We start from the raw sequence: 23,645 nt of genomic DNA, 5'->3' as shown, positions 1-23,645 counted from the left end.
ATTTGGTACAAGAGGAACATATATATAATACACACAAATACAAATCGTCAGAGGTACATACAAACAGGTAAATTTTCATACTAGAAAAAAATATAAATAAAAAAGGACAAACTATAGAATCACTACGTATGTAAGATTTTGGTATAAAGGTTTATAATAGGAAAACAACTAAGAGAAGCAGACAGCATCAACAATATCTGAAATAATACACATAATTTTCTTAGCGAATTACAATTGCAATTAGTCATTAGTTCAGAAAACATAAATAAAATTTGGTCTTTTCCAATATTTTGTGTTTAGGTATTTTTTCCTTATTTCTTCTAGTGCCGAACATTCTAAAATATAATGAAATTCATCACCAATGAGACCTTTATTACACAAAAGACATAACCTCTCATTCAAAGGAATGTTATACCATCTGCCTGTCTCTACAGGAAAACGATGGTTTGATGTACGAAATTTAATGAATTTTTTTCTTAGTTTTACAGGTAAAATATCAAGATACTTCTCAAAGCCAAAATATGGTTTTAAAATTTTATACACATGACTTAACAAAGTATACATAGAAAACAATTACATGACTGAACAAAATGAAATGATTTATTGCAGAAAAATTGGATTTGCAGTACATTTACATATATGCTTTCTTCACATGAGGATGAACCACATTTGTAAGTATTTCATTGTTTAATCAGACCCAGTTTATTTTTCTGTCAAAAAGTTCACATAACGTAAAAGGCTGAATACTGTTAAATGTAAAGTAAGCAAATGAAAAAAAAAAAACAAGGTACATTTAAGATGTTGGTATTTAAATGGCCCAATAAAATCTTTTATTGGCACGGCCTTTATATAAACCAAGTGAAGGGTCACAGTATTGTAAACCATCCCAACCTTATTCTCTCATGGCTAACTTCTACCATAAACAGGCAGTTCATGGGTCAATAGGGATCATTAATTATAAACGTGTATTCATTCTAACAGAGTAGAGATACAAAGAGGGGGCGGGGATGGGGGAGGGGGGGGGGGGGTCATGCTCCCATTACGTACATGTACTTCTTGTTTTTATGTTTAATCAATCCATTTATAAGAAGTATTAAAACTTGTTATAATGTCATGAATAATGAAAACTCAAGATTAAAACTCGAAAATAAAAGCATATTTCTTCTTTATCTTTCATTCACACACACACACACACACACACTCTCTCTCTCTCTCTCTCTCTCTCTCTCTCTCTCTCTCTCTCTCTCTCTCTCTCTCTCTTTTGTTATAAAGAAGTTATATTTCTTCATCCAAAAGAGCTGTTAACTAAACTTATAATTACCTATCATTATTCGATACATGTACATGCATATGTATGTTTTGTCTTTAAAAAAATGATTAATTAACAATACATGCGACCATGACGTACATGTATGTATTTAGCTCTAATAGTCATTCAGCGTGTGTGGGGTATTTTTTAACTGACATACACTAAAAAGAATAAATGGAACTGCGTATCACTGGCCAGCATCTTTTAAAAATATGGTTATATTTAAAAGATATACATGTATATTTAATTTTTAGCGAAGAGATGGCACGTACATGTATAATTATAGTGTGTATACATACATATATATTTTAATATTCAGTGGTCACGCAGAAAATTAGGCAGTTAATAAATGGCTAAAATTAATGTATTCGTGGCTACTGGTGTGCGGTATCTTGTACTATCACCCCTAAGGTACCAGATCTCTAACTGTTCCCTGGTTTAATCGTCTGTCAGCTATAATCTGCTTTTAGGCACTGGCCTTTTTGACTTTCTATTTATAGAGTTGAGGTCTATTATAACCCGGTTCAATTAGAGATCATTGACAGATGCCATGTACCCACTACCTGAATAATTTCATTATTCAAAAAAGCACATGAACACATAATTTGACCTTACTTTTTTTGTATTGTCAATTTCTGTTTAAAAAAATATTCATTTGAATAGTGAATTTCGAGAAAAGACGAGACACAATTTTTTCATGCTATATTTTTTTTTATATCTTTACAAAAAAATTAAATGAAAATTAACCTAAATCATATAATTCGTGTATAAATTGAAATTTTAAAAACATTGATTACATTCCAAAGAATATTACCTGCACACAGGTAAACTGAGTATACTGTAGATTGAGTTGTCCCTCTTTCAAAGTGTTGATTAGCAACAAAATGGCGGTCGTTGCATCGCGCTTCGACCCAGGAATTGAGTTTAGTCGTTCTGAGGCAGAATTACAGGATCATGTTCTCGATGTGTATGGTACAAGAGAACATGAAGTGGATTTATTCAGGTAAAAAATGCGAAGTTTGGTTAAATATATACGTAATACTTTGAGAATCTAAGACTGAACTCCAAACGAAGTTCGAACGGGCACTTGTTATTGTTTTGCGATCAATAAGAAAGATATAAATGTACTCTCTCCATAATAAAATGTAGAAATAAGAAGGATATAATCGGTATTCCAACAATTTACTTGCTTATTATTTGAAAATCGAGTATTTTCGCCTAAACGAATACTCCGTTCGAATTTCCTCAGTTTTAGTTTGGGAAAATATGCGTGCATCTTTTCTCTCTATCCAATGACGTCAAGACTAGTCTTTCACAGCCATGTTGCGATTCATTGAAGCCCATCCTAAGTATCGAACTTTAGGGATTCAAGCAGGAATTTATAAAGGTTCTTTTGATGAAGACGAATGTGCAGTGGATGTAGACTCAGACGAATCACAGTTGGTTTATATATTTGATCTTTCTCAGAAGAGCTATAAGTCAGATAGTGGCCTTGCCTTTTAAAAACACTGCTTAAAGTTACTGTTGCATTTTGATTCTGATATGATCTTTTAGCAAAGGGTGTTTATAAAGTGCTGAACCAGGCAATAAATCCCTCTTTATTACTTTGTATAAATAGGTTTATAACTGATGTGTATGATGCTAGGAAATGCTAGCAAAATTCTGTTTCATGATGTCCTGACTTTTTGCTGAATTGCTTGAAATTTATAACACTTTTTGGGATAAAATAATGTTTATCAGTCACTTAAGTATGAAAAATAAAGATTTAGGCACCCTTCAACACTTCAGGTTTAAGAATGTAGCTATGCCAAACCTAAAAGGTCAAAAGTGATTTTATATTTCAATCAGAATGAAAGTACTCAGATGATATTGATCAATCACAAACTGAAAGAGGTACAGAGAACTTTGGAATGAATAAAAAATATTAGTTGACCATTATCATGATTATAAATCGATCTCTATATAAAAGAAATCTATTTTTATTTCTTTAAAACCAAAAAAAAATGAAAAAGGTTTTTCAAACCAAAAATCTTTGGATTTTTTAAATTCATTTAAATGATATCTATTGAACCCAGAGGTATTTATGGATATCAAATTTATTTATTCTCTGTAATCATTGATAGTTGTATGTTTTTTTTTCCATTTCCATTTCCATACATTAACATTGATACATGGACCTTCTCTTTACAGGCCTAACATTGCTGACCAGCACAAGGTGGGGTTCTTCACACTAGACAGATGTTCTCAGACAGAGGTCACAGAGGTCGTCGACCTCAAGGAAATGACGGAGGTCCTCCAGATCCTACTACAGGTAATGCCATTATCCTCAACAACCAGTGTCCTCAACAACCAGTGTCCTCAACAACCAATGTCCTCAAAAACCAGATTTAGTGTCCTCATAAATATTTGTTTGCATAACCTCTCCTCAACAACTAGTGTCCTCAACAACCATTGTATGTCCTATAATTACAAACATCCCTTTCTCTCAACAATAAGTGTTCTCATACATGTGTATTTATATATGACATCAACAACAAATCCTCTCATAATTATACCACCTGACGTCATCAGTCATGCAGTATACTCAACAACATTAAATGTCCTCAACAACTGGTGTCTACATATTTGGTCAGAGGGTAATCCCTGAAAAAATATTTAGATGTACATTCGTGATTTAATGATTTTTTTCATCGTTTCAGGATGTGACCAATCTCCGTCGAGATATCAACCTGACCAAGCATGTGATGCAGGCAGACTACGAGTCCAAGCTACAGGAAAAAAGTCTGGAGCTGTAAGTCTGATTAGCTACTATAGGGTCATCCATAGCACTTCCAGGGCAATCACTTCTTTCAATTTTGAGCCAAACATTAAACCCATTCCCATGAGAAAAGATTGCCTTGACAGATTTTCCCAACAATTTGAACAAGAAAATTTCTAAATTATACTTCAAATATAAATATAATGTTTTACAACAAAGTTCTTCTACCAAAATATGCTATTACACTAGCCCTGGTCTATGTGTTTTGTTGAATATCAACAATTCAATATATATTTACATTCAGTGTGTATATTTCCCCTTTGCTTTGATTGAAGCAAAACTGTATTTTTTTTTTCTTCGAATTTCTAATTTTACTATACTATTTACTAATAATATATATATATTTTTTTACAGATATGTCAGAATAAACGAGAAAGTGAGAGAACTTGAGAGAATCCATGAAGATGTAAGTAAACAAATATGAACATGTACATGATGTAGGTGAAGAGAGGAGGAACACTGTTTCATTGACATACAGTAATCTAATGCACTGGTATTCTGATTTTGAAAACACCACTATCACGACATTTTTATTAATGTTGACTTTGTTTACCTTCTTTTTCAGAGAGTGACCACAGTAAGGAGAGCCTTCAGACAGCAGCTATCTGATGCTATCGCCAGGGTGGCTGTACTATACAATGTAGGTCCTACTGTCTGCCCCCACCCACTCCCCAAACCCACCTTCATGAAGATTTTATTAAATTCCCAGTTCATCAGTACATGTATTAGTAATTAAACTCTTTGAATTATCTGCAGGCTTGATTGAAGTGTTCCTCATCAGTCAAAAATCAAACAGAAGATAATTATTTTTTTATTCATTTATTCAATATATATGAAAAAAATGGTCCAATTTGTCCTAGAATATTTTATATAGATCAATTGGTATCCTCATGACAAATTACACATTTCAACCCAGGGTATACATGCACATGTATTTTGCTGTATTTTTAATTTTTGTTGATTTTTATTTTTTCAAACTTATTTTCAACTGAACCCTATTTGATATTGAACACAGAAAAACTTAGAATCCAAGATAAAGAAAGAGAAACGGAAACAGGAGGAAGGGCAGGGTAAGCACGATGAGAAATACAAGGAGATGCAGGCCACCATACAGAGGAACGAGACCGTCATACAGATGCTCAAAATGCAGCTGGCTCAGTTCCAACAACGGCGCAACAGTGAAGTCGAAAGTGTAAGTTTGTATCAAATTGCGTTTGTTACTTTGCAATTAAAATTTTTTAGATTTTTTTTTCATTTTGAGTTAAAGAATTTTTCATATTTTTAATAGATTAAGGCAATAGGCGACATTAATATATTTTTGTTCATTCTATCAAGAATTTAAATTTGAATAGCAATAAGTAGATACATGAATGTAAAGTTGTTATGATTGCATGAATTTAGGAGAACAATGCTTGTTAGAAATCCTAGCTGCTACACATAGATTGCTTGATTTGTAATCAGAAATTTATATTGATAAATACAGTGTATTGATTTTACAGATCTTTGGTTTTTATGTTTTTTTGTTTTTTAGATGCAATCTCTTTAATTAAACATAATCTTTAGGAAAAAATTATCTGTAGCAAGATAATTTTGTTTTTCTGAATCATTGAATTTATATTGTTATAAGATATGTATTACTTTTCATTTCTCTCAAACGTTTTTATACTAGCTGGTAGCTGCACTATTTTTTAGTCGTAAACAATGCAAAAAAGAGTAGAATTTCATAATAAAACAGCTATCTAAAACTTCATGAATTGGATTTATATTATATATATAGAGATATTTGTACTATTATAGAATGCTACTTAGCCAGCTTTTTTCTGTAGAATTGCTTTGATTATTTTTGATTAGCCGGACATTTCCTCTGATCGACCATCAAACACAACGGCAGGGTCCCCGGTTCCTTCTCTGGTAATGAATGGGTTTCAGGGTGTCTTAACAAACCAACTCTTCAACTAATAATGTGGAACATTTAAAATGAATCACACACAGTCTCTCCAATTTAATACACCTTTCTCCTTAATTTATTTTTTATTTCGGGATTATGGTACATGTTAACCGTATTGATATTTTGTGGATGCACATTTTTTTTCTCTCTCTTATGTACATAAATATCTATAATTTTTATTTTTGATATGACTTAATTTGCATGAAGTATTAATTCTGGTGTAAACATGGACTTAATTGTCAGTATTGTGCTCATTACTATCCTACATCAAACATTCAGATTGACAAATTGTTGTGTGTGCTCTCTCTCTCTCTCTCTCTCTCTCTCTCCCTCTCTCTCTCTCTCTCTCTCCATACATTTGATCAATTTGGTAATGAAAACAAAAATTGAATGATATATAGTTATAAACATCAACTATTTTTTAAGTGTTTTACACCCAAAAAGATTAACTTGAATGGTATTTGAATCCCCATCCAAAAAAAAACCAAAAGAAAATCATTCACAACAAAAAGTGTCTAACACTCTATCTTTCTAATTTAATATCACTTTCAATGTGGATTTTCACTTTACTAATTTTGGCACTACAGGAAGCGAAAAAGAAGAAAAAGGAGGCATCACCCCCTAAAGAGCGTCCCCCACCCCCTCCAAAAGCTAAATCACCCTCCCCATCCCCTCCACCCTCACCCAAACCACCCCCCAAAAAACAGACCAAGATGCCGCCCGTGGTACGTCACCTGTGTGATACATGTGTATATGTAATAGGAACTCAACCCAGTCTAACACCAACTTTATAGGAGTGACACCTGTGTAACACATGTAAATTGTACTAGGGACTCATTTCTAATACCGTTGTAATAAGTGTCCGTCTCCTGTGTGATAAATGAATTGTAATAGGAACTCAACTCAGTCTAACTACAATGTTATAGGAGTGATATCTGTGTAACACATGTATATTTTGCAAGGGATTCATTCCTGTCTAATACAATTGTTATTAATGTCCAAACCTGTCCTTGTGAACTATATATGTATCTCTGAGTCAATAATTTTTTAGCTTAAAACTTATTTGGGACATTAACTATCTTTTAACGTCTGTTTGTAGGTAACCAGAGAAAATTTTTGCAGCTTCAGCTTTATAACAAACATTTTAACAACCAGAGTAGATGACATAATTCACTCTTGATTTTACATGTATTCGCAAGTCTTGGATATTATACCAGGAATTTTACAATCAATTTGTACAGTAGACTTACTATTACTTCAACTACAAGTATATACAAAACTGATATTACATACCTTAAACCATATTAGGTTAATATATTCATAGGCCAACTGGTAATCCTAACGAAAAAAATATGGGTATCATTCAGAGGGACATCTTTGTCTATTGAATGATCTTTTAAGTAATTATGATTCTTAAAAATGTAGTATTGATATTGTTTAATTAAAACAAGTTTGAACCATCTATCATATAACAGACTATAGAGTTTTTGTTAAAAGAAATTCTACTCACTGAATTCAACATTTTCTGTGAATGCTGTATCTTGCTAAATTATCATTCTTTAATTTTCTCAATAACAAACTATGTTGCACCCATAAAAAGAGGACCCAAGTTTTTGCACTTAATGTACAATGGTATGAATTTGCTTCGGATTGAAATTTCAGAATGATAATGCAGAAATACAAGAGGAAATACAAGTAGTTTTAGAATCAAAAGGAACTCAGACAGTTCAGTTTCAACCCTTCCAAGAAGTGGTAAAAAGAGTTGGTATCTGAAAATCTAAAAAGCACAATACACAAGGCTTTGGTCATTATGACAACACGTTTTCAAGGCTGAGGAGTTAAGCATGTATTTGGGATATAATGATCAGAAAGACACTGAAATAAAAACATTGGAATCATTAAAATTTGAGGGGGGATGGCAATTTCTGTGGATTGTCAATTTTTTACAGGATATAGTTTTGTGCATATACTTCTATGGTTAATGATTTAAATAAATGTAAATTCATGGTTAAGGCAGACCGATAAAATCAACCAAAAAGATGAGCCACCACAAATTCTGATGATTCCATAGTATGCACAAATGGACATGGGAAAAATTTGTTACACAGACCCCCATTATGATTCTTTGCAGTTGGAGATTCAATTTACTTTGATATTTGTAAAGTGATGCTCGGTTCAATAACAGGATGATTTATTTACAAGTAACAAGCAGAAAAAAATCAAGGTAAATTACAGTAAAGTTCCAAGGAGAGTTTTTAAAGGGCTTTAAAATTAATTTTTTGCATGAAAATAAAGTTCAGATACACTAGCTGGTTTATGAAGTGTGTGAAAACTGCTTAAAATTTGCATACATGTATGTAAAAATATATCTGTCTCAATAATATATGTTTCAATTATGTAACTGTAAGCTTGTGGTTGTACATGCATGTAGCATTATATTTACAGCTGCTATGATTTTAATGTAGACATGGTTTGCAGTGATATTGTTAGCTGGATAATCTGTATACTAAATACAACAATATGTATCATGATAAATGTTTTATATACCTGAATGGCTTATAGAAAAGATTAATGATTTATATGGTCCATATGTACCCGGTACATGTATTTGTAATTATGAAATTATAATGATAAAGATAAGTACATCATTAAATTTTCTTACATCTTTTTACTGTAATTGTTTTACCTTAAATGTATTTTTTAATTTTGATTTTTTCCCTTATGTTTAAATAAATTTACTTTCAGTTTAGGCCATGAAGCTAATTGCATTAATCTGTCATGCTTTCAGATTGAGGAGCTGTCTGTGAAATCTAAATCTCCTGAGGTCAATGAGGAGTTTGAGGCGTTGAAGGAGGAGTGTGACGGCCTCCACAGACGCGTGGATCGCCTTGAGGAGGCACTAGACATCAAGGAAAATGAAAACCTCAGCCTTTGTAAGTCAATTACTCAAAGAAGCAATTTTTATTGAGCAAGCTACTTAAAGATTACTAGATAGTATATGGCAATGGTGTATGAAAGTGAAGATTAAGCATACATAACTCTTATTGGAATTTGTGAAATGATTAGTGTTGGAGGGTGTTGACATATGATTTGTGTTTTTTCTATCTAAGTCTAAAAATTCTTAAGTCAATCACTCAAAGGAGGAGTGTTTACTTTATATGACCCCTTAGTGCATCTAGCACCAAAATGGCTATCTGAAATCATGCATTTACTAGAACTTAATTAACCTTGAATATTAGATTTCATATTATATGGCAATATGAAAATAAAAATTAAGCATCCTTTAATGTAATTAGAATTTGTGAAATGATTGTGGGTGGAGGATGTTGAAATATTATTTGTGTTTTTCTATCAAAGTTTTTAATTATGTTTTTCTATCAAAGTTTTTAAACTCTTCATACCTTGTGAACCCTGTGGTTAAGTTTGAATTTTGAAGTCATTTCTTTATATTCTGAAATAAAATTGTTTACTGTGTAGTAGCTTGCTATGCAACATAATCATTCCCAGGATGCAGATTGTTTGATGAACATGCCATATTTGAATCTGAGGTCATGAAATTCATTGATTGCATAACAAAAATAATTAGACATGGCAATTTGTTGACTTTTTCAGCGGAGCAGATTAACGATTTGAATAATAATCTGGAAAAAGAGAAAATCATGGTGGAACAGGTATGACATGGAGATGAAAAAAAAAAATATCTAGCTATGGAGATCATGGAATTTAAGATATATTTTAGTTATCATAATTAATAGGAAAGTTGTACGTAGATATTTTATTCCTAGGCAACATGATAATATGTTATGTACATTTTTGTATTTTATGTAAAATTTCATTTTCAACAATATAAGCACTGTTATTTAATGTGTTGGTCTACATATATGTATAAAAAAAAAATGCATGTCTGTGCCTTAAAAGTAATATATGTATCACTACAGTACCATACATTTTGCATTCCTATAACCTTGCATGCATGTCAAAAATGAGCAAAAAATGTATGTTGATGTATAGAAATATAGACAGGGAAAAAAGTAATTGGAAACAGAGATTAGAAAGAACTATAGGTACAGTTTCAGTCATATTTTGCCCTGTTTTGCCCTGTTTTAGAGTAATTTTTAAAAATATCACAAAAATGGAAATGTACCATTTATCTACACACAAATATTCATAAACTATGAATCTATAAATAGTTACCTGATTAGACGTTCTCAAGGGTAATTGTGACGTCACAAACAGTGCATTTCCCAGAGCAGAAGACACAATTTCCTCCGGAGTTTTTTAAATAAAAAACTATGTCCTCAGCCGTCGCCCACGATGAAACTCACATTATAACTTTATCATGTTATGACACATAAAATATAATATGTAAACGGTGTGACCGTTAGACCAAGCGCAGATTTAACACAGTGCAGTTTGATTTTTGTAGAATAAAATTTATTTGAAACGCACACAGGATCTGCCTGTTTGCCTATTCAAATCATTAGCCGAAGTTTAACTAAACGTTGCGTGCTCAGTCTACATTATGACGTCATATTTTAGACGTAAAACGTTCAAGTTTTGTCTTTGGAAATAGCCGAAGAGAGTTACGTTATTCCGAACTTTTATTTTATTTCTTCTTTCATTGTTCATCAATTTAATTCATATGAATGCCGCTGTAATAAAATTAAATACTTTATTCGGTATCTAAAAGATCAGTTAATTGACCTTAATATTTTATTTTCCATCTGATAATTTGATAAGACATACATAGAACAAGTCGTGTTTCTTGATTAAAGCACTATTGAAAATTATCTGGTTTCCCTTTTAATTTCTTTTAATTCGAATTACCTTCTATTGAAACAATGGAACTTATTTAATCGAGTTTAGGGGCAACAAACATCGATAAGTACCGATCAATCAATGATCGAACTAACTTTTTAAAAACAAAATGGCTGCCAATATGGCGGCGCCCAGGGCTGGAAGAATTTTTTTTTGGCCTAAGTACCCCTGATTCAACTTTCACTTTTCACTGATTTTTTTATATATGCGTGTTACCATTAATCCTCGCTTCGCGAGGCGGGCTTTGCCCGCCTCGCACTGTGCTCGGTATTAATGTTGTTGTGGGCAACGGCTGCGGACACATTTTCCTCTTCAAAAAACTATGAGAAAATGTGCCTTTTTTCATCATTTTTGACTAAATCTTAGAAATTTGCCAAAATGTTGAAGTCATAATTTATTTTTTGAAACAAGATAAAAGTGTATAACTTGGTATTTTATATACACACGTGTTCAAGATAGCATAATTATGTGCATTTTCATGAGATTTAAACCACTTTTGAATTTTAGGGCAAATATTAAAAGAAACTGAACCTTCTTCTTTCCATAATTCCTACATGTATTTAATGCATGATGAAGTCAGCAATACTGATTGTAAAATTGCTAGAATTAGAACATCTGAAATGAATTAAGTTACATAGGAAGTCAATTGCACAGTCTATGATGATTTATTGATAAAGGGTTGATTTTTAATATTCATCCTTTAATAGATGAATGATTGAAGTATCAAAAGTGTACACAGAAAAATATGTTTACCATTAATCAGTTTCTTATTGTTTCTAGCTGAAGTATGAAGCTGATGAAACAAAGAAATTGGCAGAGAAAGAAAAACAGTCCTCCAAGAATCAGGTAAGATAACTGATCATTTTTAGTTGTTCCATTTTGTAGTCTGAAAATTTCAGTTACGGTATAGATTCATTTTGAGTTATTTTCTCCTCATAATTATAATTATGAGACTTGTTTTTGTAAAACAGACAGAGTAAATGCTTATATTGTCATTCATTTGTTCTATGGAATGTTATGTGGAATCATTATTTTACTTGTGAAGAAAGAATGATATATGCACTTTTAAGTAGATAACATGCAATCTGCCTTTTCATATTTTCTGTATACTCATAGCATGATAATCAATGAAAACAAGTGTGCATGTTTTCATTAATTTTTTCCTTGTTTTTAGGCATTTGTTGTACCTTGAATATTTTTTTTCAAACAATTGACTATTATTGTTAACAAAGGTATATTACATTTTCTAAATGAACATATTTTAGATGGCTCTTGAGGTAAACCCATTATTTTTCCCCCTTTCTTTTTTTATTCACATTATTCCAGCTATAATTATATATAAAAAAAATTGTCATATTGCATATTTCCCTCAATCCTTTCTGTAACCTAACTTTTATATGCATCTCCTAACAAAAATTCCACTTATATGCTGCAAACTTCTTCAAACAATTTAAAAATTGTGTCAGATTTTTAACAATTTTTTGATGATCTCTGTTTTAAATATATTTTTTTTTTGTTAACAATGTGGGCATTCAGTACTTTTAGTCCTTTGATGTGTTACAAAAAATGACAATATGAACACATGCAGAACTGTTTGAATGTAATAAACAATGTATCTTCATTCTTCTACCCAGTACTTGCAAATGATTTGATTTATAGTATGATTTAGATATTGTAATTTCTATAAATATACAGAATTATATAAGTAAAAAATATTGTTTTTTAGAAAATTATTTTTAAGGAAAGAGAATTACTTTTACTTAAATTCTATCACCTCACTTCCCAAATGGTATGGATTTTTATTCAACAATCCTTCAATTTAACATATGCAAACAGAGTCACATGGTTTGTCATAGCAATTGTCACATGATTTTGACCATTCAGTTTCACACCTGCAAATTTAAACAACTTTAATATTTTCTATATTTTTATAACAAATCAGTATCACTTTCTCTCCAAATTATGATTGAAAAAGCATACTGTAACCATTTTCCTAAAATCTTTCAATCTACAATAATTATTAAAGCTGCCTTTGATAATTTCACAAATTAGATACTTGCTTTTCATCATTACCAGATTATATATTCTTAGATAGATTTTTTAGTTAGATTAGTTATCTCCCTTATACCTGTCTCTCGATCTATTCTGCATGATATAATTCTTTCAACATCCGTCATGAGTTTACTCACAAATTAAATTTCTTGATTATTTCATTTTTTTTCAGGCAGAAGCTCTGGTAATATACACAACCTTAAGATTGTAGTTTATAACTATTAACAATCAGTTGTGTGTCAATTGATTTATTACAAGTACTTATACTTGAAAATCCTCCCATAGTTATTACCAATTTTTGTGCATGCATTTAATATTTTTTTAAAATTATGACTACATGTAGATCTTTTGTTTGTGTACATAGATTGATTAAGAGTGCATTTAGCCAGACTTTATGTTTTTATTGAGCTTCCATATCATTGTGATCAAGAAAATCCATGCTAGATGAATTTTAAAATAAAATTTGTGCTAGTAGTTTTAACCAAATTTTGAATAAAAAATTCAAGTTCAGATATTATAACATTTACAGAAGATTGTCGGATTAATATATTTTTACACACCCAAAAGGATAACATGCACTGTTAGGAGTGATACTTTAATCACAGATTGTCTTAATATTAAATATATTATTATTAATAATCAGAAATTATAATGAATGGAACCCAAAGCCTTCATTATCTATTTCTAAACATTTTCAATTTATGGATCATTTCTTTGTCCAATATTACATTATAAAAATGAGCATTATTTTATCAAGTTGCACAATTAATTTGGTGATAAAAAAAAGTTTTTACAAAATACTTTTCATGCCTGAAATTTTTATTAGATTAATTTCCATTTTGATTTATGGTACATGTAAATATGATAATATTTGCAGTGCAATAAATATCCAGATAATCAAAAGAACAATCTTCGGTGAAATTTCTTATTAGTAATAAGTTTTTTAAGAGAAAATGAAATGTTTTGTAGTTTATTTGAGTTATGGATGTTCACAAGATTTCTCTTGTTTTTGTAGCATTTCATTAGAAATGAGTATTCTATATATTGCTATGTTTTCATTATGGCTTTGATACCTGTGTTTTATCATATATTTAATTTGTTCATTATTATTCCTTACAGAACTCGGATGTAAGTTTTGCACACCTCTTCATTTGCCATATATATCCAAATTATGTACAACTAACACTTGTCATTTAATTAGATGTTCCTATATTAAGAAAAAATTAATAACAATGTCTGCTCAAATTTCACACCTTCCTTTCAATCTATCCAAGAAACTCATGGTTAACAATCAACATGAATTTAATCATATGTGCATGGAATGGCTTCATTTTCATCATATTAACTGGAAACTAAATTGAATTAATACCTGACACCTATTTCAAACACCTACATTTTTATTCAAAACGTAAAATGATGAAAACTTGTTTGGGGAAATATAAATGGGTATCAAATATCTTTCACATTTGAAGTAAAAATAAAAGGTAAGAATTGGAATTTATTATAATGTGGTAAATTAGTTTTTATGGTGATTTTTTTTTTCACCATGCAAAGGCAATCATGTTTCAAGCTTACAAAAATTTGAATTAAAACTCAACACGAGATGATCAAATTACAATTACATTAAATACATGCTCGTATGAAAAAAGCACAATCAACAGAATTCAATTCTACATTTAAAATTCATTTCATAGATAATGGAAAACTAAGATTAAAAAGTGGGATATTTTGATTTTATAGTCAAGATTGCCCCCCCCCCCCCCCCAAATAAAAAATGACTTTATGATAAAGCATTTTATATCCAGGTTACTAACCAATGCTTGATTCCAATACACTGTACACTGCATTATGTCTCTTTGAACACATATTTTTTATTCCCAAAAAGCTTGAGTTTCAAACCACAATTTTTTTTATGTGCAGCAACCCTGCATGAAGCAATACTGTAAATTCCTAATTAAACGCGAGGAATTAATATCCGCGTAAAATCGTGAGAAGCCCGTCTCGCAAATTCTAAAATCTCGCTTTTAATTTTCGGACACCTGTAAACTACATGAAACTATGATAAAATTTCGGCATTAGCGATTTTATGTTCTCGCGATTTGATGGAAAATCGTTGAATCGCGGAATTAAGTACTCGCGTAAAATAAGGAATCTACAGTTATTCATCTCCTTTAAATGTTCAAAGAACACAATAAAAATAGGAAATTTGAGGTATCTTTCCCCTCTTTCAAAAAGAAAGAATTTCCATCCCTACTACAGACATTTGATAATGCAATTTCACTTTATTAAAGCTAACTTTATAACTAATAAGGTGACTGTACTGTATATATATATGTAGCTTTCCCTCATGTGTCTTGGGTGTACTTGAATGCATGCATGCATGACATTCAGTGAGAGTTTGCAACTGTCTGATGAAGTGTATTAATTTTATGAAAATTAAATTTGACACTAAATTAAACAAAGGCATTCCTATGTATTATTAGATAATTAAAATATACATTTTTGAAATACATTTGTATGATTTTGAAAATTGAAGAACTTATCTACCTAAGAATTTGAGCTAAATATATCTAAAAGTTAAATTTTTGATAATATTAATAGGTAATTTTTTTCTCTGTCATAGAACTTAACTAAAATTTCTTAATATATTTTTATTAACTGTTGCAATAAACATGTTTAGAAGTTTTATTTCTCAATTATTTTATATAGTTAGCCAAACAGAAGCAGGAGATGCAGAGAATGATGGAGGAACAGATCAGGAGAGCTAAGGAAGAGGTAATTAATAAAATACAATATACTTATATATCTATTAATAAGGAAATATTGAACATCAACTTGTGAAGCAAGATTTTACAGTACTGTAGATTCCTAATATTATCCATGTAAAATTGCGAAAGGTACATCTTGCGGATTTTAAAATCTCGGTTTTATTTTATTAATTTAAAATAGATGTAAACTTAATGAAACTATGTCAAAACTTCGGTGTTCGCTATTTTATATTCTCGTGTTTTGATGCAAAATAGTGGAATATTGGAATTAAGTACTCATGTAAAATAAGGAATCTACTGTGTATGTAAATTTTGCATTGTGAAAGAAAATATAATATTGTGGTTATCTTGTTTATTTCTTATAATATTGTTAATTCTTTTAAAAATTGCTGAATTATCATTTTGATTTTGAATTTGTATAGTGTAAAAACGTGTTATGTTCAACATATAATACAGCCATATACATGCAATTCTTGTACATTTTCTTTCACTTTTCTATGTCTATAAAGTATGTACTTGCTTAGACCTTATTAAACTTATACTACAATAATTTATGCCTATCAGTTAATTAATTATTTACATTCTGTATTAAGGCAGAGAATGCTAAGCATGAGGAGGCAAAATCTCTGAAGGAGGCAGAGAGCAGCAAGCTGAAGCTGTTGATGGACCAGAAGAAATTACTGGAGCAGGAGTTGATGCAGGTAAAGAGAGGCTCATGTACCATAAACTGTAAAGATGGGGGGGCTCACGTACCTTAAACTGTAATGAGGGTTTTATTCACCTTATATTAAAAGAGGGAAGATCATCTACACTATATTATACAATGGAGGGAGGGGGCTTATCTTCCGTAAATTTGGAGAGGGGGTGTATCTATCATGAAAATAGAGGAAATGGGCTCATCTGCTTTAAAGGGGTTCATCTTCTGTCAAATGAAGGGATTAGGATAATCTACTTTAGTATTACATGGAGAGAGGACTGGCTTATCTCTTGTAAAGATCATATCAAAATATTAATTGTATTCATGATTTTTAATTGAAGAAATATCCTTTTTAGCGGGATTGAAACCATATTCATGGTTCAAGGATCCTGGTCATGGCACCATAACTAGTTTGCCACTCAAACCAACATGTTGTATGCTTCATTGAAATTGATGTCACAATTGATGTTTTTGTTGTAATATTCAGGCCCCAAGCTTTACACAGTATCACAAAAGTGTGAGTCAGTTTTAGGTGGTATGTCTTGTTATGCAGTGGTAAAGGACTAGTCTGTATCTTGAATGAAATTCAGTAAATGGATTCATTACACCAATCAATCATGTGCACAAACACAAAAAACTTATCTATTCATAACTAATTCTTTTAGATTTTTATATAAATTTTGGCCAAAAAAAATGATATCAAACTTCAGTACCTCATAATTGATTTTGAAAACTATCAATTGTACAACCTCATGCACCAATAGAGCACACTTTCTAGCTGGAAATCTTGATCTTTCATTCCACAAGGTTCAAATCTTGTTTTAATTTGACTGTAGCTGTTATTATTTAATTTCCGTTTCTCCCAATCTGGCAATCAAGATAACTTTAAAATAAAAAGTTGATGGTTATTGAAGGAAATCACTAAGAATGAAAACAACATCAAAATATCTTCATTTATCTTCATTAATGTTTATATGAAAAATAGTGTGCTTGTTTTCATTTTCTTCTGTTTTCTTTATCTGGCGTCAGTATGAGGAAAGTAGAGCATAACTGTCCTTTTCTTTCTTTAGTATTCATTTCTATCTTGAGTGGATTTTATTTTCAATCAATTTGGTGATTTGTTTGTATAAATTAGCTAATGGAATGAAATCCTTAAAAGTGTTTGATAAGTTGCAAGTCATTCTTCAAAATAGGATTAAGGAATGATATTGCTAAATGAAATATTGAGTTTCTCCAAAACCTTAAAAAAATATTTGAGATCCATTAGATAATGAAGAATGTATCGTAAGCTTAGGAATCAACTAGAGTGAACCATAGAATCAGTTGCTGGATCAGTTATGTGACATACTGTATTTTATACAGTATTTTTTATTTTATTTTTAATATATTTTTATATTTTTATTTCTAGGAAGGAAAATTAAACAACTAAAATATCTGTTTGTTAATTGAATTTGAACATCATATTATTGTTATTATTAATTGGGTCTTGAGAGAAATCTAAATCAAAATTTAGGTATATATATGAGTCTATTCACTTGTAAGTATATAGCATGACTCATTACAAAATGTCACAGATACTGTATAAGAGCATGTTTCTCTAGGAAAGGAAAAAGAACAACACAAAAACTCAGGAAGAAGTGGATGTGGAAAAATATAGAAAGGTGGAACAAAAGCTAAAGGATGAAATTCTAAGGTAATAGTGTAATAAAAGTATTGCATGCAACCTATTGTAATAAAAGTATTTTATATTTTAACTCCTGGCAATTAAAGTAAATATAGCATGTATCCCATTGTAATCAAAAGCATTGCATCTTACACATTGTAATCAAAAGTATTCTATGTATCTTATTTTAATAAACTAAAAGTATTCCATGTAACCTATTGTAATAAAATTGTTGCTTGTAAATAAGTGTAATAAAAGTATTGCTTGTAACTGGTACTACAGATTCCTTATTTTATGTGAGTACCCGGTACCTAATTCCGCGATTCAACCATTTTCCATCAAATTGCAAGAACATTAAATCGCGATTGCTTAATTTTTATCATAGATTCATTTAGTTTACGTATTTCAGAAAAATAAAAGTGAGATTTTAAAATTCACGAGATGTGCTTCTCGTGATTTTACGTGGATATTTATTCTTCTCGTTTAATTAGAAATTTACAGTATATAATCTGTGATAAACTAAAATATTGCATGTATCCCGTTGCAATCAGAGTTATAAAAGAAGATCCAAAAAAGATTACAGTAATTTTAAATCAATAATAATCATAATCATGTACTACTGTATTTGATTCTGTGCAGATTTTTTATGTTTGGCTGTTTTTCTTTTCTTTAAGATTAAAGAAAGAAATTGAAAGAATCCATCGTACCTGGGAAAAGAAGTTTGCAATATTACAACAGAGGTATAATTTTTACAATATTTCAACAGGGGCCTGGTTTTAACAATATTACACAAAGGCATTTTTTTTTTTACAATATTACAACAGATATATGATTTTACGATATTACAACAGATGTTTGATATTTACAATTTATTACAACAGAGATATGCATAATCTCTTCATGACCTTGATCTTGGATATTAAGGTCACATTTTCTAATCAATGATGTTCTTATTACCATAACATATTATAATAAACAAATGCTTATGTTGAATTAGAAGAAATAGATATTAGATGACCTTGATCCACAACCTGAAAAATTGTTGTTTACTTATATGAAAAAAACTCATGTTTTTAATTTAAAGTAATCGTTGTTTTATCAGCTACTAGTATCCATTAAAGCCCACCTTGTTTCCCAGTTTTAATTTGAAGGAAAGGTAGATTTGATGTTTTCATAATATAATGCAGCTAGCTAGCAAGTCCTCAATGTTTTGTTGTGATTTGCAACCAATCATTTTGGCTCACACATTTCCGATAACGAAAACAAATCGGGAACTGCACATTCAAATATTGTATTTCTATTAGATAAAGTGCTCAAACCAGGAAAGAGGCATCACTTCAAAAGCTTGCGATTTCATTAATACATGAATCATTGTCAAAGCATGTAATCACACTACAAATTTTTATTCTTGTGGATGCCTGTATTTGAATTTTTACAATGCGCTGGGGACATTATTAGCTATTGTTGGGAGAGCTTTGTGTTTTTGACTGATTACAGATTTGATTTCTGCTCTGTTTGTCTCGTTTATCAGGCATGCAAATTACCATGCCATCGATGCAATGTTTTGAGTAGTACTGGTTTGTTTTTATTGATGCAAAATTTTGAGTGATTGAGAGAGGTCTTTTTTCTTTTAGTTTGCATGCCCTGAAGGACGAGAGCTATATCAGACAGACTCTACAGAGGCAAGCTGCTGCACTGCATCACGCGGCAGTTAGTTACGCCGTAAGTGTTTGAGAGTCAATGATGCATGAACAATCATATCTACAAGGATTCGTCAATGATTTTGACTGAGAGAAAAATCTGTACTGCAACCTTATGAGTTTAATTTTTTGCAAAATGAAAATAATGGCAATATAAGTAGCAAAAAAATACCATAAATATGGCATATGTTTATTTAATATGAGATTTTCACAGATTTAACACTTTTTCTCCTCATACATGTGATTGGCAGAGTTTCTTAAAAAAATTTTTTGATAATTTAAGGTGGACACCCCAGTAGGAATTGTTCCACAGAAACAGCAGTCTTACCCCAGGAAACCAGTTATTGTATGTATACTGTCTATAACACTTTATGATCTTCATTAATAATGTATAGAAAAATATCAAATCAAAGTGTTGCTATCAATTAAAGACAGGAGACTCTGTTCTTTGTGTCTTGCAAATACCCTTTATTAGCTACAGATATTGTCAGTAAACTTATCTAAAACCTATGCATGTGGTATATATCCAGTTTCTTAAAAGCCAGAAAATATTTCATAATAACGTTGTTGCTGCAATGATTTGAATTTTGAAGATGTAAAACCAATATTCATGTTTTCTTTTTTACTTTAAGCCTGATATTCCAAAGAAGCCCCCACCCAACACTACCCCAGCCATGAATGTGAATACCTCTGCTGGGGGGATGGGAGTGTTTGACAAGGACTATATCTCCTACACTGTATCCGCCCCCAGTGGGCGGGGCACTGCCATGTTGTCTGTCGATGGTAAGTGACACCCCCTCCCCACTTTCCTCATTCTGATTTTTTTTTTCTGGATCACTCCAAGGTGACAATCTGGTAACAAACTGTTTCCTGATCAACTTTTCTCTCTGTGACACAATGCATTCACCAAATGGCTGATTTTCTCTCCCTTTGTTTTAACTTTTAAAAACTGACCTGATGTTTTTTATTCTGTATAATGTAGAAAACCAAGTAATGTCTGATGGAGAACAGATGCCTGAAGATGTGGACCACATTCCCCCTCCCCCCTCACGGTCAGTAACTTTAGGGTCAAATTGTACTTTAGATTCAATCCTCATAGTACAACTTTATTTCATTCTTGACTTAAGTAACTACATGTATATAACTTTAGGGCATAAATTAAAGTTATTTTCTGGCAACAAAACGTTTTATCGCTAAAAAGGATCAAATAAGATTTCATTATGTGTTATAGACAAAAAATTTAGTTACTTGTCCAGATGTTTGTTCTTTTAAATTGTTATATTGAAGAGAAGTGCTTTGCATAAAAAGATTTTCAAAGTAGGAAAACAAAGTCACTGTTAAGACGTTCCTTTAGAATCTTGAGTGCATTTTTTATGTTTAACTGGTTCTTATTAGTGTTTGGTTTTGATTGACAGACGGAGAGACAGCCAAGAAGATAGACAGACTGACAAACAGATGAAAGGAGAGGAAGGGCAATACTACTCCCAGTCCCAGGCAGGCCATACACCAACAGTAGTCAGCCAATAGAAAGAGACGTTACGAAGAGAACCTACCTTTTTGTTCCACTTGCCACCTCTAAGGAATGTTGTTAATGGATAATCTTAGAGTGATTTGACCTTTGACCCTTATGTGCAGAAAGATGAATACTGGCTGAAACATTTATAATTAAGGATGTATTGAATGTAAGAAGAACAATTTGAATGAGTGGTTATTTTGAACAAGAGATTGTTTGGTATGAATGCAGAATGTGTGGTACTGTGTGTTGTAAAATATATCTGCATTTTTCAGATATTTTTTTTTTTTTGGGGGGGTGGGGGTAGAGAAACAGTCTAATTTAAAGGATTGGATGTGATTGAATATTCAAGATATTAAAATGTATATTTCTTAGTAAAAATAAACAATTTTTTTGATAGAGAAGTGATATGTGCTGCTGAATACTACTTGATGGTTATTTATGTTTATTGCATTATTTTGGATTTGAGACTTTTTACTTCCATGTTTTATACAAACTGCTGTGTGGTTAATGTACTGTGATATTTCTTAATACACTCAACAACAATGTGTCCTGTAATAAACTGTGATATATATGACATTGGTGTCTGCTTTGTATTTTTACAAGGTCATGGTCAAAGGGAAACTTAATCATTTAAGGCCAATGTTTGTTTAGAAAAGGATGTTTGCTTAAAAAAGGATTGCAGTTAACCTCAAAAATAGACTTAAAGCAAGCTTTTTGACGTAAATATATGTTTGTTCTTATGATAAGGAAAAGCTAATGTCTGCACTTAAATTCATTTTTTAAATAAATTGACAATGAATGACACCTCTCTCTCTCTCTCTCTCTCTCTCTCTCTCTCTCAGTGATTAACCCATGGCACAAAGAACTCCTTTCAACTTTCAAACCACATGTATTAACGAGCGAAACTTGGTGATAAAAAGTCCCAACGAGAACATTCGGCGCTATTGTCTGACAGGGAACCAGTTAATTGACAGACCAAAGAGCCAGTAATTGGACAGTTTACATCTTTAAAAGTTCTGTTTTAAGTCTGGGCTGGATCCCAAAGGTAAAATAAAGGGTACAGGAATAAGTGCGGGAAATGCATACGTACGTTTGTTATAAAACCCATAACAGGAAGAGTGCGTTGGTTTCTATACATATTGGAACAAATAGTGAAGAAATTTGAAGATAAATTGTATCATTTTTCCATGTTTAATTAACTGTTCTGAAAGACTGTTTATTTGAAACTTGATACGCATATTACTAATTGTCAAGCAAGCACTTAAAATGCTTTTAAACGGTTTTGTTCAAAGTATTTATTTTTTGATTTATCAATTTTTCAAAAAGTATCAGATTATACATATGTAAATGTTACTTCGTTTTCTGAGAGAATCAAGGTTTGATATGGGAAAATCAATACCGCCATTTAGACATACGTGTACATTTTCTTAAATGTTGGGGGGGGGGGGGGATATAAAGTTTGTCGTTATAAATTAATATTTACATTTTTCAGTGTCTTTGTGAAAACAATACGAATCGTTATGTGTACATGTTATTATAGTCCAATACAGTTCATTTATGACGCAAACGACGTATTGTAAGGCGCAAGCGGGGTTTGCATAATTATACGAAATGAAATTAACGTAAAAATTGAACAAATGGTGACAACTATATTAAATATAAGTAATAAGCAACCATTCGATGAATAAAATGAGGTAGTTAAATACTGTACCTAGGCGTGACCAAATATATCGAGCTTTATTGAATTTGACCACCCCCGGCCGTATTTGATCAGACACCCCATCCTAAGAGAATGATTTCTTATTCTTTTAATAAGAACACACTTCATTTAAGATGTCCTGCATTATTTGGATTAGAAGGAAGGCGAGTAGCATCGGAAAGGGGAGGGGAGTAGGGGGACTTAAACCCCCCCCCCCTCTTTTTCTTGCAGCGAACATTTTTCTATAAATTAAGAAAAAATGTATTATCATGGAGTACCCCCCTCCCCCCCCCCCCTATTTTTTTTGGAAGTGCCTTGTATGTAAAACAAATTGAGACGAAAGTGAGGTAATACGAGTAAAATTGTTTTTCTTTAGTTAGTTTTGAACGTATTTTATTGATTATTCAAAGGGATCATAGACCAGTTCTAACAACTTTCTCATGCTTGTCAAACTTTTTTGGACGAGTCCGTTCCACCCCACCCCCTCTCCCACTTTCAAAAACGATGTTATGTGCCCGGAGGAAATCAATTTTCCTTTTTTATCAAAAGAATTAAACCGCTATAAAATTTATTTCTTTGGTGATTGTTCTCATAGATTGTGACTTTTCTGATGTACGATATGGTGGTTCAAAGGTCGAAGCTGTATTGCTTGATTGA

At 31.4% G+C, this 23,645-nt stretch overlaps 1 protein-coding gene across 8 annotated transcripts; it reads left to right on the top strand.

Moving 5' to 3' along the window:
* Positions 1-2,181: 2,181 nt before the first annotated feature.
* Positions 2,182-21,863, top strand: LOC105342234 (uncharacterized protein C10orf67, mitochondrial). 8 transcript variants are annotated; one of them, XM_066073172.1, is made up of 22 exons: positions 2,182-2,312; positions 3,500-3,620; positions 4,009-4,100; positions 4,482-4,533; positions 4,693-4,767; positions 5,143-5,319; positions 5,979-6,038; positions 7,738-7,827; positions 8,864-9,008; positions 9,688-9,746; positions 11,674-11,739; positions 13,118-13,129; positions 15,655-15,720; positions 16,307-16,414; positions 16,898-16,927; positions 18,012-18,103; positions 18,748-18,813; positions 19,708-19,795; positions 20,057-20,119; positions 20,406-20,556; positions 20,756-20,825; positions 21,189-21,863. In XM_066073172.1, the coding sequence occupies exons 1-22, from the start codon at positions 2,194-2,196 to the stop codon at positions 21,298-21,300; spliced, it is 1,914 nt and encodes a 637-aa protein (XP_065929244.1). In that variant the 5' UTR covers positions 2,182-2,193; the 3' UTR covers positions 21,301-21,863. The 8 variants fall into 8 exon arrangements, with proteins under 8 accessions (XP_065929244.1, XP_065929240.1, XP_065929245.1 ...); XM_066073168.1 differs by lacking the exon at positions 7,738-7,827 and adding an exon at positions 6,663-6,800; XM_066073169.1 differs by lacking the exons at positions 2,182-2,312; positions 7,738-7,827 and adding exons at positions 2,599-2,748; positions 6,663-6,800.
* Positions 21,864-23,645: the final 1,782 nt, after the last annotated feature.

Source organism: Magallana gigas, chromosome 10 (assembly GCF_963853765.1).
Source record: "Magallana gigas chromosome 10, xbMagGiga1.1, whole genome shotgun sequence".
NCBI lineage: Eukaryota > Metazoa > Mollusca > Bivalvia > Ostreida > Ostreidae > Magallana > Magallana gigas.
The sequence above is the reverse complement of the archived record's forward strand: the minus strand, read 5'-3'. Positions and strand labels throughout refer to the sequence as shown.

Excerpts from the sequence above, each read along its gene's own strand:
- LOC105342234 (XM_066073168.1), top strand. The coding sequence starts at position 2,194 with ATGGCGGTCGTTGCATCGCGCTTCGACCCAGGAATTGAGTTTAGTCGT. Across the intron at positions 15,721-16,306 it reads TCAGGAGAGCTAAGGAAGAG|GCAGAGAATGCTAAGCATGA; the intron begins GTAATTAATAAA and ends TTCTGTATTAAG. Across the intron at positions 20,120-20,405 it reads ACCCCAGGAAACCAGTTATT|CCTGATATTCCAAAGAAGCC; the intron begins GTATGTATACTG and ends TTTTACTTTAAG.